General features: G+C 43.2%; 1 protein-coding gene across 1 annotated transcript in view; it reads left to right on the top strand.

The window, feature by feature from the left end:
* Window positions 1-11,173: 11,173 nt before the first annotated feature.
* Window positions 11,174-18,549, top strand: part of LOC139218368 (regulator of G-protein signaling 6-like) — an 81,406-nt gene continuing 74,030 nt past the window's right edge. The window contains exon 1 of the mRNA XM_070849928.1: window positions 11,174-11,386. Coding sequence (XP_070706029.1) covers window positions 11,174-11,386 — 213 coding nt within the window. The remainder of the gene's footprint in view (window positions 11,387-18,549) is intronic.

The following is an 18,549-nucleotide window of genomic DNA, read 5'->3' as shown; positions in this document are numbered from 1 at the left end:
AACTGGAAGGATTTCCTCGGGGCAGACCTGGAACACACTGAGGGATAATATATCCCATCTGGCCTGGGAGCGCTGGTGGAGGAGGAAGCCAGGGAGAATCAGGGCTATCTGGGCTTTATTTTTTTTTTGCCTGCCCTGTTGCTGTATCACCGCAACCAGGAGCCAGAGAAGCAGCAGAGGATAGGGGAGGGGGGTTTGAATGTTTCTGTCCAGGTTTTTATCTGTATGTAAATGGTCTTGGGCCCTTCGCTTTGGAGCAGAGCTGCAGCTGAAATCAAATCTGTGTTAATGTTAGAATAGAGACTTGGTCCAGTGGAGATGATGCACCATACTGAACCTTTAATCAGCATTATAGCGTCCAATATTGCCCATAATGAATTATAAATGAGTATGACAACTACTGTAAGTCCCACATATGAATTTGCAGATATCTAAATAGAAAATAGAAAGTAGAAATGAAATATGCTTGGAAGTTTAGCATTGAATGATAGTCTGCTAATGTCATGTGTGACTTTCCCTTGTGGTGTATTTCAAAAATAATGTAAAGAAATAGTAGACGTGCTTTGTGCAGTTGTACGCAGCAAAGGGAACAGCGAACAGACAGATCCGCTCCATGACACCACTGTGACTAACGTTCATTAGATTTGAGGGTTGAGTTCACAACAAGAGTGAGGTTTAGCTCAGCGAACACGTGTGTAAATACATGTCACAAGACATGTAGCAATAAAAGAGCACCAAATGTGGGTCAACCCACGCCCATCCACTTACCAACACACACACACACACACACCCCGCACACACACACACATACACACACACACCCCGCACACTTCCCAGTGGGATCGTCTCTTCCTGTTTACTGTTGCTCAATAATTCAGTTGGTCCAGAGTTGAGGCTATAGTTTCCATCCATGAGTAGACATGATGTATGAGAGTGTGTGTGTGTGTGTGTGTGTGTGTGTGTGGATGTCAAGCTGTCGAGCCAGAGTGGTCCATTAGTATCAATGTAGTTTTTGACGACAGTTAGCTGGTAAGTGCATGTATTGATTTGTGAGCATATTGATGTCCATCTTTCCATTTGCGCTCTAAACAGCGGATGAAAGTGAGAAAGCAAAGAAAGAGACAAACAACAGGCTTTTCCAGCTCGCCATCGCTTCGCTCTCTGTCCCACTAACATTCTATTGAATTAGGCCGGCAAATATTTTTAGTCTCAACCACCAGCAGTGAGAATATGCCGCCTGACTCACTGTAAACATGCTGTGTGTTGCACATGCACGTGAGATGTGGTTGCACACACACACACACACACACATAGCGAGGGAGCGTAACCCCTCCTGACTACAGTAAGCACCCAGTTTCCTCCCTCAGTCCATCATTGCATCAGGTGCTTTGATGTGCCTCAGTGCTCGGCCAAAAGTCCCTATCGGCTCAGAGTTTATCTGCCGGGCCAGAGGCTCCCTGGCTTAGATTTGTTAGACCTGCACGTGTTCAAGATGGGAAATTAGAAGAAATTACACTGAGGGAGAAAAAGAGGGAATTGGTGAATGCAGGGAAAGAGGAAGAGAAAAATAGTTTAGGGGTTAACTCAAAAGTATCGTCTTTCTTGATCTACTTGATGAACATGTCCACCTAGTATGCGTTAGATATTATTCAGTTTCAGTCAGGAAAGACATTAACAAGAACAAGAAAATAGCAAGAGCGAGAATGCAAAAGCTTCACTTGGCCTGAGGCACTGACTGCAATGGCAGCAGAGAGACGCAGTAACTGTTCCTCAAGCCTGTGAACAAATCCCAGTGAAACCAGTGGATATTTACTGCAGGGTAGAGCCTGAATGATGACAAGATAGAATAAAAATTGACTTGGACTTGAGCTACATTTGGCAAACATCACACACATGTTACATGTTACTCTAAATGCAAAAAATGTGACTCTGGTCCCTGCAGTGGACACTTACATGACACGATGAGAGTTAAAGTGCACCACTGCTCTTTAATCCATCCTGGAATGTTCGCGCAGTTACCCTCCCTTTCCATGTGGAGCCACTAGCGTGTTGACTTATTCATGGCACGAGTTGTAATACTTTTAAGAAGCTTTAATGCGTTTCAAGAAATAGCGTGATCAAGGTCGCTTCTCTTTTGTGTAACTGCAAAACACCGCTGAAAAAAATGTAGTCGCACCATCCTGGGTGCTCCCTCATACACTCACTGGGAACAAATGGACAGGACAGTTCCTCATCCATCCGTCATTACATTCAGCCTCATACTGGCTGTGCTGGAACAGAATTTGTGAGCTTTCGGACGCTAGATGGACAAGATCAAAGCTTTAATATTAAAAATCAGCATTATTTGTAACCCTGACAAAGGCTGCCTGTTAACAGGAAATAAATTCAGTGACAGCATTTGCCTCAGGGCTGCTGACACGTAATATGGCAGGATTTAGAAATAAATCATTATTCTCACCTGCAGCTGGAAGCAGAAAGGTTTCTTTCTCCTTCTATACTGCAAACGTAGGAAGACGACTCAAAAGTGAGAGTGTGAAAGCGAGGCCGACAGTAAATGCAGCAAAACACAAGTCACTATCAGCAAAGCATTTCAGGAGTGGAGGGGAACTTCATTTTCTGTACTGTCTAAATGTGTTGCAGTGGTTGTGTCATGAATGTATCATAAGGCTGGTTATAGTACATCCATGGGTGTGTGAGCGTATGTCGGATGCTGCTATTAATGTAGCGCCCTGCTAACTGTAATGTTAGCCAAAGGGTGGCGGATATGGCTGATTCAAGTTCGTGTAACATTATAAAACATTATATGAGGGCATCAGGATCACAATCATGACTGGGATGATGGAGGCTGCCAGCTTCATTTTCCTGCAATGTCTGAAAGTGCTGCAGAGATTTGCCACACAGAGAACAGGCGATTGGCTAAAACAAGATGGTGATTCTCATAGAAATGTCACTATACAGTGAAACGGCGTTGGGATCCCAATCAGTCGGCATGATAGAAGCATTTTCCTGCATTTCCCCGTGCCTGTATGGTGGGGGCTCAGGGCGGAGAGAGGGGGGTGTAGTGGAGAACTGCAGGAGGATAGCTGCATTATTCACATTCTGGCTTTTTTTTTTCCTTTTCCAGACTTCTGCCCAGCTATAAGAATCACTTCAGTGACATTGTAACAGAAGGGGACACAGTGGCAGAGGCCCTGCAAAGCACTTGAACACACTCAAACTGTTATGGTGGCTTGATTGTTTGAGCAGCAGCTTATTGATTGGAGGGTTGTCGGACTAATCAGCCTGTAAACAGGTCAGACTGCAGTACTGGGCAGCTCACAGTCAGACAGTGAAGGCACATATGCGGTCGTCCCAAACTTTTTGGATTGTGAGCCTATTAAATAATGTTTGTTTGTGACTGTGAATCATCCCTCTTTCCATTATCTGCACCACTTATCCTCAGCATTTGGAGTGGTGGGGGGGGCACTGGGTGAGAGGCAGGATGCACCCTGGATAATCGCAGGTCTGACACACAGTGACAGACAACCATTCTCACTCAAATTCACACCCAGCACAGCGAAAACAAACTCCACAAGCAGGCTCCAATGTGTACGATTACAGTGAAGCGACAGTGCTAAATACAGCACTGATACAGCATCCATCCATCCATCCATCCATCCATCCATCCATCCATCCATCCATCCATCCATCCGTCCGTCACTGGACTATATATATATTTAATAATGTAATGTTTCAATTTGTGCATGATTAAACACATCTACTTACATTAACATTTTGAAGGAAAAGCACAGGTGAATCTAATGATATTAACAATTGCTCCATCTTCTGTAGGAATGCCATAAGAGCAGCATGCACCATGTCAGGACGCTGGATCTGACACAAAAGTGTTACTAAGGCTGTTAATTACACCTGTGTGTGACATACTAGAACAGCTGCTGTCTCTTCAGCAGGTCTGTGTGGTTTTATGTTTGACATCATTTTCTTTACTGTTTATGAGCACATAAAAAGTACATATAAAACTTTCAGAAAACGTACTTATGGATGTTTTTTTTGAAATGGGAATACTTGAGAAGTTCTTGACTGATCTGGATCTGTGTAGACTGACCGCAGTCTATACAGGTAGCACTTTTTTCCTGATTTTGCTTCCATATATTGATTTGATTTGATTTGACTGAGTATTTTTCTTTTCTTATCTTGTATGGACAGCAAACATGTGACAAACTCTGGATTTTAAAGGGTTGTTTGTCAAATCTCTCTTTTCTATCTAAGGATAGAGGAGATGGTGTGTTGTACAGACTGGGAAGTCCCTCATTTGGCCCACATATATATATATATATATATATATATATATATATATATATATATATATATATATATATATATATATATATATATATATATATATATATATAAGCTTGACGTAACTTGACCTTTCACTCCATTAAAATACTTCCCTGGAGACTTACTACAACCTTTAACCTTAACCATCACGACAACCAGTCAAGTCAAGAGAGGTCAGGTTCCATTTTATTTATACAGCCCACTATCACAAAGCATGAAAGGGCCAATCTGTACAGCGTATGACTTCCTCTATCCTCAGACCCTCTACACGCCTTACCCCGAACTCAAGCAAAAAACAAGACTGAAACCTACATTTTAGTTTAGTATCAGCTTTTAGGAGCAGATTATTAGTACCCAAAATAGGAAGTGAGCCCCTAGGCTGGGTTATTAACCAGGTAAAGCAGGCAAATGACCCCCAGGGACCCCAAAGTGCCAAATTCATAGCTGCATCCCAGTTAAGTGTTGGTGATCTGATGAACTGCACGTGTGTGTGTGTGTGTGTCTGCCTCTGAAGTACATCAGCCACTGTGGCGTCCTCATCTTTTATTACTGCATGGAACCACCTGACTCTCTTTTATGTTTATGTTGCTGCCCAACAGCAGATATTTGCCCGGAGGCTCTCTGCCATGTTAATGTGGCCACGGTGAGACCCTTCAGTGTGACTGTGTGAACTGAGTTTTGTCCTCACAGTGTCAGTAATGCAAGAGCAAACACACACACACACACACACACACACACACACACACCCAAGAGCCAGGAACAACTGCATATTAGAGGTGGAGAGAGCAGCAGCTGCCTCTGATCCCATGGCTTCTCTCTCTCTCTCTCTCTCCCTCTCTCTCCCTCTCTCTCTCTCTCTCTCTCTCTCTCTCTCCCTCTCCCTCTCTCTCCCTCTCTCTCTCTCTCTCTCTCTCTCTCCAGTGTGCAGCGCCTTGGTGGGTCCGTGAAGCCGCTTTTTTGGCTTCGGAGCTCCAAGGAGAGAGAGGAGCCAGCGCAGAGGTAAGGATGAGGGATGGAGGGGAAGAAGAAGAAGAGGGGATGAGAGAGGGAGGATGAATGAATGAGTAAATAAGGTAACCTGAAGACTATGTCTAAAAGAAGACTGAATGTGTGTGTGCTGAGCTTCATGCTGTTAACTCTGTCAGTGCTGCGATGTTTATCTCAGACTGGGAGCTGCTGGTTGGATGCTGTGGCTGGATGTGTGTGTGTGTTGCCACTGTGTATTGCGCAAATGGATGCGTGTGTGCGCACCGTAGCATGCGCTCAGCTGGTAAGTTAAGTGACACTTCAAGGACAGTGTGTGTGTGCGTGTGTGTGTGTGTGTGTGTGTGCGTGTGTGTGTGTGTGTGTGTGTGTGTCCATTGATATGTACATCAGTTAGAATGAAAATATGAGTGAGACACCCGCTGAGGTGTGGTGTGCACAGTTCAATATCTCTGTGTGGTTTTGGTGAAAATGTGCATGTTGCTGTCTGCTGGACCGATGAAAAGCGATCACAAGTGTGTGTGTGTGTGTGTGTGTGTGTGTTTGTGTGTGTGTGTGTGTGTGCGTGCGTGTGTGCATGCGTGTGTGTGTCAGAGAGGGTCTAAATTAGGCTGCAGCGCTGCTGGCTCTGTGTGTTTGGGGAGTGGAGCGGTCCTGTGAGGATAGAGCGACCACAGACAGCTGTTGGGGGGCAGAGAGAGATCTAACTCTGTGTTCTTCTGTGCATCACATCCATCCATCAAACCTAAACTCACCAAACTTATAGCATGTTGGAGATGTGAGATTCACCCTGGCGAACACCATCCACACATACATCCCCCCCCCCCCAGTGGGGTTAAATTGTATTGGGTATAGTAACATGTGGCCTGGCTGTATTTAATGCCTGGGCAGTTGTGCCAAGTTCTGTCTGATTGGGCTGAGAATTTATGATCAAAAGTATTGGGTCACCCCTGCTTACTTGATGTTAGTGCTCCTTAAAATGCGTCCAACAGTGTGGGGAAGGTCCTTCACTGTTTCAACCTGACAGTGTCCCCATGCAAAGAGCTAGATCCATAAAGGAACAGTTCTACCACTTTGTTGTGAAAGAACTTGGCCAAACACACTTTGCTTTCCGTGTACTAAAGGATTTTTGTCTTTGATACATTTCCAGTTACAGTTTATTGGGGTGTTACTGACACCTGCACCTTTCTCAAGCGCATCATGCAGCACAGTAAATGGATCTATGAGAGGCAAGAAAAGCTTTGATTAATCACATAACGACCACCAAAGGAGCCTGCTGGTTTTGGTGTCACACATCATAGTTTTGGATTGCATTGGGCTGTTCCATTTTTTGCAACAGAGCCTTCATCATCATGCCCCCGCTGTGCATAAAGATGGCTGTGTGCTGGATAAATGGTGTCCTTTATTTTACCCAGACGTAAAGACTGACCCAGACGTAGAGGATGGGCGGTGAGGGGGACTATGGGTGGGTGTTGCACTGTGGGGGGTCCACAGGGATAATGATCGCAGAGGTCTCGCTCTCCATCTACTCCCTGCCATCACGGCGTGTGATGAGAGGAAAGAGGCTCCAAGTGTAATCAGGTTAATTTAGCACAATAATCTCACACAGTGCTGTTTTTCTTTCAGTCATCGCTTTGTCTCCTAAAACTTTCTGTCTTTTGTGTTATTTCTGGGAGAAATCCTTCAGTGCAGTGTAGTGAAGGGTCGCCATGTTCTCCCTCGTTGGTTACCTGGTGGGTCCACACCAAATATAATCAAAAAGATTTCATTTTGAGTTCACTCCTGCTTTATCCTGCTTTCTTTTTACAGGAGAGTAACAAGCACAGATGTGTCGACTTTTTGAGGAACTATTTGTTGACTCTTCCCCGGAGTACAACTGTTAAGTAGTAAAATAGGAATCAGTATAAAAAATGCCTCAAAATCATACGTAAGCATTATACAAGAGTAAATGTACTCTCATCATTGCTCAGAGGACAGTAAATAACATCAAAAAATGTCCAGAATCTAAATACTCATGCCCCTGGAAGATGTCACGAAGACAGCAAACTCATCTTCACAATTAAAATGTGCAGTTTCCTTAGTTTCCTGTTAGCCTATTCGCCATCTAGCATCAGTACCAAACATCTGGGATCTTTATCCTTCCTCGTGTTCGTCTACTTTTAGAAAGATTTAGATTAGATATTACATCAGATGTTTTTGCCGTTCTCTCTCAAGGTGACCACGTCTGACACCGCAGCGTTTGTAAAGCAATTAGGGCGACTACAGCGTCTCAAACAGAGAGGGTGAGACGCCCCTCTGAATCACTAAATCACCGCGTGATCCAGGCTCATCACACGTCCGTGTTCAACCTGAACATTTCATTTATATGCAAAAGCCGGAGTCGGAGTGAATGTTGGAGGTATTGATCCCAGGACAGCAGGGCTACATATGATTCCAGGAGCAGGAAGGTGAACATTATATGGAAACAAACCAGGCATTGCTATTCTCTGTGAGCTGCAGGCTTGGAATACCTGTTCAGCAGATGGTACGCCTCTAATGAAGACAGCAGGCTGAGAGCCATTGATTCAGATATGCATTAAATTCTTGTCCCATTTGGATTTTCGTACACATGCTGCAGGTTCTTCACCTCACGCCTAGAAGCCCTCCGAGGCTCGAGCACGCATGTTTGGTTTTGTATGTTCTCTGACAAACAGCGGGCTGATGAGAGTATTGATCTATAGAGCTAGTTGACATGGAGCTAAATGCCAATAGCACACACACACACACACACATAAACACTCATACCATACTCTGTCTGTCACACACACGGACACACACAACCTGCATTCACACAGAAACAAGGGATGCTCTACTTAGAGGTCACAGCCAGTCAGCGTTAGAAGTTAGCTCTGAAAACTGGATCACTTGTGTTTGCGACTATTCAAAAGTTGCATTTTTGCTTTAAAGATAATTTTTTGGCATTTTTACACTTTCTAGAGTCGCGCCTGCTACTTTGCAGCCATGTGGCATGTAGCATGTGCTGTACAGAGGTGCGGCCTAAAGTTCAGTGTTGATTTTGTCATGAGCTTTAGCTGTAAACTCAAATAATAACACAGAATAACTGCAGAATAGCTGCCCGTAGTTTTATAGTTTCCACACAGGCTCACATGAGAGTGGTAGCTCCAGTTAAGGAGTGCAGCAGCCTGATTGGTTTGTGGTCATGTGATCAATCGTAACTTTGTTTTGGAATATGGGAGTGTGAGGGCTCTAAGTCAAAATCTAGCTCCGTGGTGTATATTCATTAACTAATTTGCGCTTAATCAGATTACAACAGAGCAGTCCTGGGGTGTTACTCAACACACACTGAGTGAGAGAGACTGAACAGCTCACTTTTCCTCAGAGGGAGCCCCAGCAGGTTAAAAAAAACCCACCTTTGTCAACCAGATCTTTATTGGATACATCCATGAGGCTCCTTATGCTGCTGGTTTAAATGTGCCTTTTGACATGAACATTATAATATACATGGATTTTACTGGTGTGTTGGAGGCCACAAACAAGACACACAGTCACTTTGTGAGAACTTTCTGTCTTGTTTGTGCTTTATTTCCTTTTTTATGATCTTTTTTTGTTTCCTGGTGGCCCTCTGTACCAGCTTATCCTTAGTTTTTGTGATGTGTTGTGCTGATATGGATTTGGACTTGGAAGCTACACATGAGAACTGCATTTCCCATGAGCCCTTGCAAGGCAAAGCACAGGTGTGCCCAATTTGATGTCCTTTAAGTGGCTTGGGATTCCTGTTGTCAAACATTTGCCCGATGAAGGTTCAGGATGTAACTTTGAACATTTGCGTTGGACCCAAGTGTCCAGAGGCTTCGTTTCTCCACAGCTGACTGTTTTGAACGTCTTGGACTAAAGTATTTAAGTGTTTTGCTCGTGTCAGAAGTCTCCATTTTACTTTCACCTGCCTGGAGCCAAGATGGCAGCTCCCATTTGAGAAGGTAAGAGGGAAGATTTTATTGGCAATTTAAGTTTTGGTTGTAAATGTAATCAACTTCACTGGTCTTCTGCTACAAAAAGCACCTTTCCAGTTTCAAATATTGCATTTCTTGACATAAAGTGGATGAATCCTTGTGAGGCTCCACTTTGTTGTTTAGCACAAAAGGAAGTTGACAGCAATGTTAGATTATTTAAATTGGATAAAAACTTTGGAATATGTTAAGAATGTGATTGCATCGTATAAATGAATAAAAGGTGTCAAATCCAAATGGATTAGATCTTGAAGTATTCATTGAGTTGCAACAGAAAGAAGATTGTATGGTTTGTAATCAAAGTTGGGAGCATTTCATTTCAGTCAGGTAAGGAAATGTTGTGCTATTTTGCACATTTGTGGTTTTGGATTCAGGCATTTAGGAGACCAGCTGACTGAAGATGAAAATGTGCTTCGATGAGGAAGTGAAAGGCAGTTTCTTCCTCCATTAAGGATGGACTAAATGGAGGGAGAACTGGTTCCAGTTGTGGCAGGGATGTAATAAGCTGGGACAGTGACGGTAGTTCAGTCTGACAAGGAGAGGGAGAGATGGAGGGATTTGGGAAGTGGAGTCCACAGTCAGAACGAGGACCTGGTCTGTTTGGATGTGCATCTTTTCAGTTAATCTCTATTTCTCTTGCCCTCTTCTGTGTTTCCTACTCTCCTCTCCTCTCCTCCTCCTGCGTCCTGCCTTTTCTTGTCCTGAATTTCATTTCCTCTCTCCTCCTTATATTCTCCAGTTGTTTGCCCTCTGATCCTCTCCTCCTCCTCTCTCTCTTCATCTCAGCTCATCTGTCCTCAGACGTCAATATTTTGACAGTTCTCAGACCATCAGAAAAGAGCCGACAGGCCTGAGTTAAGGGATGCTAGGTGTGTGTGTGTGTGTGTGTGTGTGTGTGTGTGTGTGTGTGTGCATACAGTATGGGATCATACATTACTGTACAGGTCTTTCTGTGAATGGTTGTGATGTTATATTGAAGTTTTTCAGAAATGTATATTTACAATTCGTAGTGATTTATTTGAATGATTTATGCCTTTTTGTGTGTTTGCCTTTACTGAGCCGTGACACCCTAATTTAATTTAGTTTATTTTCACAACTTCAAATCACACAAATGGCATGCACAGGAGAATTAATGTGCTGGGAAAAGTCCAAAAGGTGTTATACTGTAGTTTACCTTGATAAAATAGAACTAATTTAGACTGTTTTTTTAAATGAAGCTAATAGTTCAAGTTAGAATCCAGATTTCTCTTCAGGAATGTATACGTAGAAAACACTAATATCGTTTACTGTTGAGTGAAGTGGTAAAAGTGCATTCCCATTTCCTCCTTGTAAAACAAGTCATGATATCACTATCTGTAATGGTGAACAAGCTTGTAATGGCCTTCTAGCATCAAATGAATTATTGAGATGAGTGACAATAAAAGAAAGAAGCAGCAGGGGCGAAAAAAGCAAAACTTAAACATGATGTCTTCTATTCTCCTGTAACTTCAATCTCATGTGACAGCGGAGGGGGAGGAATTGCAGAGGACAGATAACAGAGAAAACTAGGAGAATTTATGACGCCTTCATTTCATCCATCCTGTGCCTGCTGACAGAAAACAAGAAAAAAAAAAAAAAAAAAAAAAAAGGGAGATGGGAGACTGGAGCCCAGCGGTGAGTTGTACTGTCTAATTCATCTCCCTCTCTCCCTCCCTCTCTCCCTTTTTCTCTACAGGAGCTTCTAGACACTGAGGAGAGAGCACAGCAGCACGTAAAGAGGGAGGAAGAGAAAGACTGACACAGATATAGCAGAGAGGACAATTTGACGCAGGAGAAGAAGGCTGAAAAGGGAGACTGTAGTGATGGCTGAGGCACCTCAGCAGCAGCAGCAGCAGCAGCAGCAGTCGGAGGAGGAGGAAGAGCAGCCGACTGTGGAGGCGACTGAGACCGATGAAGGGCCCGAAGAGCCGAAGGAGAGTGCCCAGATGACCCCGACCCGACCGCTGCTGTCCATGAGGTCCATGAGCAGTGTGGACCCAGATGACGACTCCCCCAACATGATTGCGTACAGAAAGGTAAGAGCAAAACCACACGCTGCTTCTTTTCATGCTGGTGAAGTTGCTGCTGGTGAAGTTCTCGCTGTGGGAACCAGCTCGCTTCCACATAGCGAGGAATTAAACTCAAAGGCAAAACACACAGACAAAAACGGGGAGGTCTAATGCTTTTACTGTGCTGTGATAACTGGCTGTAATATCTGTATACCACAGGAGGTCTTATTCAGAATAAGTACATATGAGGGATGGAATATATGCTGTGGCCTGTTGTTAAAAAGACCATATTAATCATGCTGCATGAGGCTTTTTAGCATGAATGATTTCACATTTAGAGACGTTATCTTTAAAGCATTGATCCTAAAGTGGTACTGTCCTGTCCTGGTGACTATAATGCACAGTTACAGTTATATATTCAGTATATTACATGTGTGTATTGTAATAATTCCACCCCATAGATCTTAATAAGTCACGCCAAACTGGTGCTTAATTCCCACAGAGGGGTGACACTGCATTTTCTATTTTGAGCTGTTGGGCCAGATCTGGATTTTCTTATAGCTCAAAAGAGAAAAGGAGCTGCCCTGTTGTTGTTCTGGACACGTGGTGGAAGACGGATTTTAGAGCAAAGCTTCCAATATGTTTCTCTTGGTCAGTACAGGCCAAGTTATTACATTATGGCAGGCAGGGGTTTAGGAAACGAGTCACAGAATCTGTTTGTGACACACGGTGGGATTTATAAGCAGCGTGGCTGCAGTTACAGAAAATGAACCATAGCTGCTGTATGGAATTCAAGACGCCTCTCAGGTAGACAAAAGGTCTGGCTCATTAAAGGAGAAGAAAAAATTAGGATTCTGGCCCTTCCAAACCAAATCTCTGAGGTCTTTTCACATCACAATTAATTGGACAATGATACATTAGTGTTTAAAAATGTTACACAGAAGTAACACTGGGATCTGGGGCTCTGTTCCTGTTTTGGTAAGCATCCATCCTGCCACGTGGCTGCTGCTATGCGACTGTCCCTGACCTTTGACCTCTGTGTAAAAGTGGCAAGAAAATATACAGTTTCTCCAATGGGAATCGATTGAGTTTGTCATTGTATATCATCTAGAACTGAATAAAAGGCAGTGGCAAGAAATGAATCTTTTCCAAAGGCAATCTTCATCCCTCTGAAATGATTCGGGCCCAGCAATGGATGCAGACACACGTGAATATAGATATCATCCCCCCCGCAGAGTTTTATCATGATGGATGAACTGTGAGAGAGAGAGAGAGAGAGAGAGAGAGAGAGAGGGTGAGACGGCATCCTGATGCTCTGCGAGTCTGGAGGCAGCAGGGAGGAGAGCAGCGATATTCCTGTCAGTGTGTGGAGGCGCCAGGCCCAGAACACGGACTCTGTGGCAGGACTGCTTACCAGCAGACAGCGAACACACACACACACACATACTTTTACTCACTTATCATGACTGCACAAATACACACCGCGCAGGGGTGAAGCAATGAGACCAAGATTGAAAGAAGACACATTTAGGTGAAATGTGAAACGTCCTCCTCATGTTCTAATCCCTGATGTAGCACGTCTGTAATGGAAGGCTGAAATAACTTCTGTTTACCTTGTGCCGCTACAACTTACACACGGTGGAGTTTTATAGCGTGTTGATGGAGTCAAAGTGAGTTTTTATGAGTTGGCTGTTGAGAGACAGTTACAGCATCCATTCCGCAGCACCGCTTGGCACCACATTAAAGGCGGAGCAGCCTCAGGAAGAGCCTCCCGGTGGGATTTGTGCTTTAGCAATGCAAACCAAAACCTAAGTGACTAAGTTGGAGTGTGTGTCACCTTTTTGTTGGTCTTTGCCTCCACCTGTTGCCTCCGAGTGTGACAGTTTCTCAAAAGTGTCTGGAGAGCGTATCACTGGACTGGACTGTGTTGCTGTTGATCCAAAAGGCCGTAATCATTTGCATTATCATGCAGAATAAAGCCAATGTTTAGGTCTAATTCCAGCCTCTTACGGGAGCGGAGCTGCTCTGTCTGCAGTGGCTGTTGTGCTTTCATGCAAGCGATGCTCTCGCTGGGTCAGTCTGAGTTCTTGCTGTTGGATAAAATAAAGTTGTTGATGTTGAAAATGTCAACTTCTGGTGGTACATGTGTGCACTGAGGCAGGCCCGCTCTATGAGGAGAATGACAATTTCTCCAAAACGTTGATAGTTTTAATGGCCTTCATAGCTCACCAGGACAGAAGTCTCTTGTGCTCACCTTGGTAGGAGGATGGCTTCTGTGCTCAGTGTACCTGACACAGCTCATACGAAAGCTGTTTAAATGCTTATTGTTGTTTTATTATTGTTTTGGCTGTATCATGGAATTACAGGAAATGTCTTTAATGTCTAAAAACTCACCAACTCAGACAAAATGACCTATTTCTCCTCCATTCCACCACACTGTCTTTTCTTAATTGGGCTGTTTTGGATTAATATTGTGGGAAGGAAAAAAAATTAAACCCACTCACTTGTTTTTGTCACGTTAGGAGATTTTATAGACTTTCAGTCCTTAAAGGCTGAGCCAACCTTACCCTTAAGTATGTCATGCTCAACCCCCACCGTAACCTAAACTGAAATTTAACCCTAAAACCAACTATTGGCCCAAGAATACGTGGCCGCTATATGCCCACCTCCAGCCCTCAAACTAAACCTAACTGTGACCATAACCCGATAACCATCCCTTGATTCTTACGCACCCTTTAAAGAACTTATGACCTTCCTGAATGACCCCACTTTCCAAAAAGGAAACTCACACTTGGCAGACAAACACACAAGGGTCATATTTGAGGAAATGTTCCACCCTTTAAAATAAGCCACAAGTGCTCAGACCCACTGAAAGTACCTCATGGACATTCTCCTCTATGACCTGTACGTAATTTTAATTCGTTTTATTGATGTAGCATTTATCGCGCATTGATTTCTGCGTTATGACTCCATACGTCTGATAAACGCCCCTCTCTTCTCCACAGCTTTTATTCACCAGGCAGGGAAATAATTTCATTGTGGTGTTTGAAGGACTCGAGAGAAATGAACCCGCCTAACGTGTGTTTTAATCAGTTGAAGAAATGTTGACCCCATATAAGCCTGTCGGCAGCCTCAGATCCTCAGAGCCCTGCTGGCTGTTCCAAAGTCGAGGCTTAAATCTAAAGGTGGAACAACCTGCCTGAAGAGATGAGGCTCTTTGCTCTTTCATTCACTCATTCATTTATTTATTTCATTTTATTTCTTATTGTTATTGCTCTTATTTTGGCCTGTAGGTATTTATGTTTGCACTTTTTAATGCTCTAATGTACTCTATCTCTCTTCCACTCGTTCCTTCCTGCTTTTGTCTTTTCCTGTGTTCCTCTTGATCTGAATTCATAATCCTTGCTCTTGTTTGGCCTCACTGTGCAGCTCTCTGATGTTCTTGTACCCTGTTTAGCTTCGTCTGTCAAAGCACTTTGTAAACTATACTTATGCTATACAAATCAAGTTGTTATTATTATTATTATTATTATTATTATACAGTGGCTTTCCCACAATGAATTAAGAAAAAGTGACATTGATGACTGGCACAAATGTTATGCTCGTGGAGAACTCTCCATAGTCTCTGTCATAGTATATCAGGCTGTGAAAATGTGCATCTGTTGAAAGAGGTTGGAGGCATGGCAGGAATTGTGAGACACCAACAGCCACTGTCGGCTTTGATAAATGAGTTCCTGATGCGGGTTTAAGGGGGGGTGGGGGGTGGGTGGTGGGTTAGGGAGTCGGATATTGGATAGAGGGGGAACGAAAGAACGAAAAAGTGAGGGTGAAAGACGAGAGTTTAAAGAGAAAAGCAGTGGAGGGGAAGAGGGAGGCGGAGAGTGCGACTGAGCAGCAGATGGGTGTTGCCACACCTTGCACACCCAGAGATCTCGGTGTGTCTAGACACATGGCTGCTACACACAGTGAAGGTTGGTTCAGGTGAACGTCAGTGAAAGAGCTGCAGAGATGTGACATGATATCACGTATGTGTTTTACAGAGCAGGGCAGATTTTCTACAGTGTAGAAAGAAAGATGTGAAGAGATTGTCATTTTGAACAGGCTTTTATTTACCCATCCATCCATTTTTGTTTTTTTAATAGCCTCCCTTGTGCATTATGTGAGAGGAAGCATTACCCACCTAAGTTACCTGAGCCACTGCTTTTGATAAATTATATTATGTTTAGTATTTTTTTGCAATTTGCGTACATTTGCCAGCTCACTGCATTCTCTTGAAAGGCAATTTGTCTCACAGTACGCAGTGTACACACACACACACACACACACACACACACACACACACACACAGTGTAATTGTGTCAAGTTAATGTAATTTGTAATGTAATTAAAACTAAGAATTAAAATTACATTTTAAAAGCAGTTTTTTTCACACTAATGTAGCTGGCAGGAGCAGTCTGGGATTATATTAAACATCTAGACTGAAGCTTAATAACAGCTGTATATATCTTAATTACCAGCTGCCAACTGCAGCGATATGTCTAATTTTATATGATGTATATTAAAGCTATTTAATAACTGATGGATGTTACAGTATAAACTGAATCCCAGTGCTTAATAATAGACTTACAAAACCAACCACACACAATCCCCTGACCACCTTCACTGTGGTCCGTGTATGTGTGTGTTTAGTGACGACTGTACCAATGCAATCCCCAGTGGGAGCTGTGTGGAGAGGACGTCCACATCCAGCAGAATAATAACAACAGCAGCAGCAGCAGCAGCATGGCTGAAGGAGAATGAAGTACAGGAAACAGAAAATAACCACTGGAATGTTCAATGTGCTCTTATATAGGCACGTTTTTAAAATGTCACAGCAAGAAAAAAAAAAAAAATGCGTAGGAGTGATTGAACTTTCCATGGGGAAAAAAAAAAAGATTTATTACTGGTCGAGGTGTCATTGTCGTTTACTGTGAGCTGCATGTCGGCCACATTTGAAATGAAATGATCCCAAAACGTCCATTCGGCCTCTCTGCATTAAAACATTTTGTGCGTAAGCTGAGCAACTGATTCTCAACATTTGCTATTACACGAAAGGTTGCTTTGTTATGAAATATGTATGCCCTGGACTGCATTCCCATTAGTCTTTGTGGATGAGTCATCAATCATCCACAAGCACGAGGGGGGAGGAAAATGCAAATTGTGCTCCGGATTCGCCGTCTACAAAGCTTTGGGACGTAAAGTATGAGGCTCCACTGGAATTTAATGGAATCTTGAAGATTTAAAAAAAACAAAAAAAAAAACAATCCTTATATTAAACCTTGACTTTTAGCAAATACAGGCTCAATTTTAGTTGTTGCGAGTTAAATGAGGGTGAAATAGATTGAGAGTTGATACTGTGCCGCTGATTGAAGAGTTATTACAAGATGAGAAGTGATACCTTTCGCCTCTTTCTCCTCGTTTTTCTCCTTTTATTTGTTTTGCATGTTAGTGCAGTCTTATTTATTCCACTTTATTTTGACTTATTCAGATTTATTTGCTCTTCTTAAATTCTGAAAGGAGAGAGAAAAACTTTACACGTCTGTACACCCTATATGTTCAGTCTGAATATTCTTTTTCCATCTGATTTTAGATTTTTCCTTTGTCAGCATCGCACACACACACACACACACACACACACACACACGGAAGGTAATGTTAAGGTGAGGACATTCAATGCTGCTGACAAGAGTGGAGGGTGTTGACTCACCCTTTCACCAGCACGAGTTCAAAGCTGTCAGCCAGCATCTGCTCAGAAACTCTGCGTGTGAGTGAGATAAAGGAGCAGAAAGAGTGGGGGGGGGGGAATGGGATTCAGAGCATTTGTGTGCGCTGCTGTTCAGGTGTGTGTATTCCATCATATTGCGCCTTTTTTCATTATCCTCCAGTCTCCAGACTGACAATAGCAGCTGTTGAACTGCAGGCCTGTTTACTTAACAAGCTGTTTATACAGATACCTGTTCCCATATTCCTCTGAGCTGCTGGAACGTGCCCTGAAAGAGAGCTCAGAGGTTGAAAAGCCACAGCAAGAACGGTTGTTGGGTACTGAACTTGCAGCAGGGGTTCGCTGCCTTAAAGGACCTTCTCAGCGGAGTGTGATGTTGTTGCTGTTTTTTTTTATTTTGCATTTGGTGCCGCAGTGAGCAATATTCGTGCACCAGCTTGCAGTGGAAGGCAGGATTTATTTGGCAATTCATCTTCCTCATCCGAAACAATCCACCGAGCAACCGACACTGACTGCTGGTAGCAGAGGTGACAGAAGCTCAGGCCTCAGTGCTGAAGTCAGATGATTTGTACGTCCACCCATCAGAGGCAGAAGTAGCCATAGCATCGCTTGTTTAAGCCGAGATGAAATGTCTTTTCAGGACAGCCGCCACAAAGAAGTCATCTGTCAGGAAAGTGTAAAGGTTTGATTTGATTTAAACCTTTGAGCAGAGTCTCAAATTGCACTCTTCCCCTCCATTTTCCTGCCTGTCAACCATCATGTCTGATGGTTGCATTTCAGTGATGTGATTATTGGTTTGGCTGAGCGCTGTACCGGCCTCCTCCACGGCCTCCCTTCAAGAGATCAGTATTGGGTTAAAGGTCCCCCGCTGCAAACATCTATATATCTGGTAGTATAATACAGTGTGGCTGTGTAGGCAGATTGCCATCGGAATTTGCTTGAGCACATTTATGCTGCTAATGGGTTAACCCTTGATTTCAATGACCTTATGGCCTCTGCTCTAGAGCCCCCCACATTAATGGCCTCATCATGAGTAAGGCTTGAAAAGTTGCCAAATGGTCCATGTTTTATTTAGTGAGTTAGCAGTAACGAGCTGCCTCTGAGGCTACTGGAGAGGACTGGGTTGTTTTCTTGATATCAAAACCGGCTGAAGAACAGTCAGCATTGGGTTAAAATAATGACACCTTTTTCAGGACAGTTTCATTTAATCCAGTATCATTAAAATTTCAAGGGAATTATATTTATTCGTAATTACAAGTAAATAAATTAGAATTCTAAATGTTCACCTACAAATCAGAATATTGATCACATGCCAATCAATTACCCATTACGCCCACTACTAATGGTCTGCATTTACTGCTTACAGCCAGGATGAAAAAAAGCATCAATTCTACTTCTCCGGTCTCATTTGTTGTCTTAAAATGTTATT

This window comes from Pempheris klunzingeri, chromosome 18 (genome assembly GCF_042242105.1).
Source record: "Pempheris klunzingeri isolate RE-2024b chromosome 18, fPemKlu1.hap1, whole genome shotgun sequence".
NCBI classification, from domain to species: domain Eukaryota; kingdom Metazoa; phylum Chordata; class Actinopteri; order Acropomatiformes; family Pempheridae; genus Pempheris; species Pempheris klunzingeri.
This window is presented reverse-complemented; position numbering and strand designations above follow the sequence as displayed.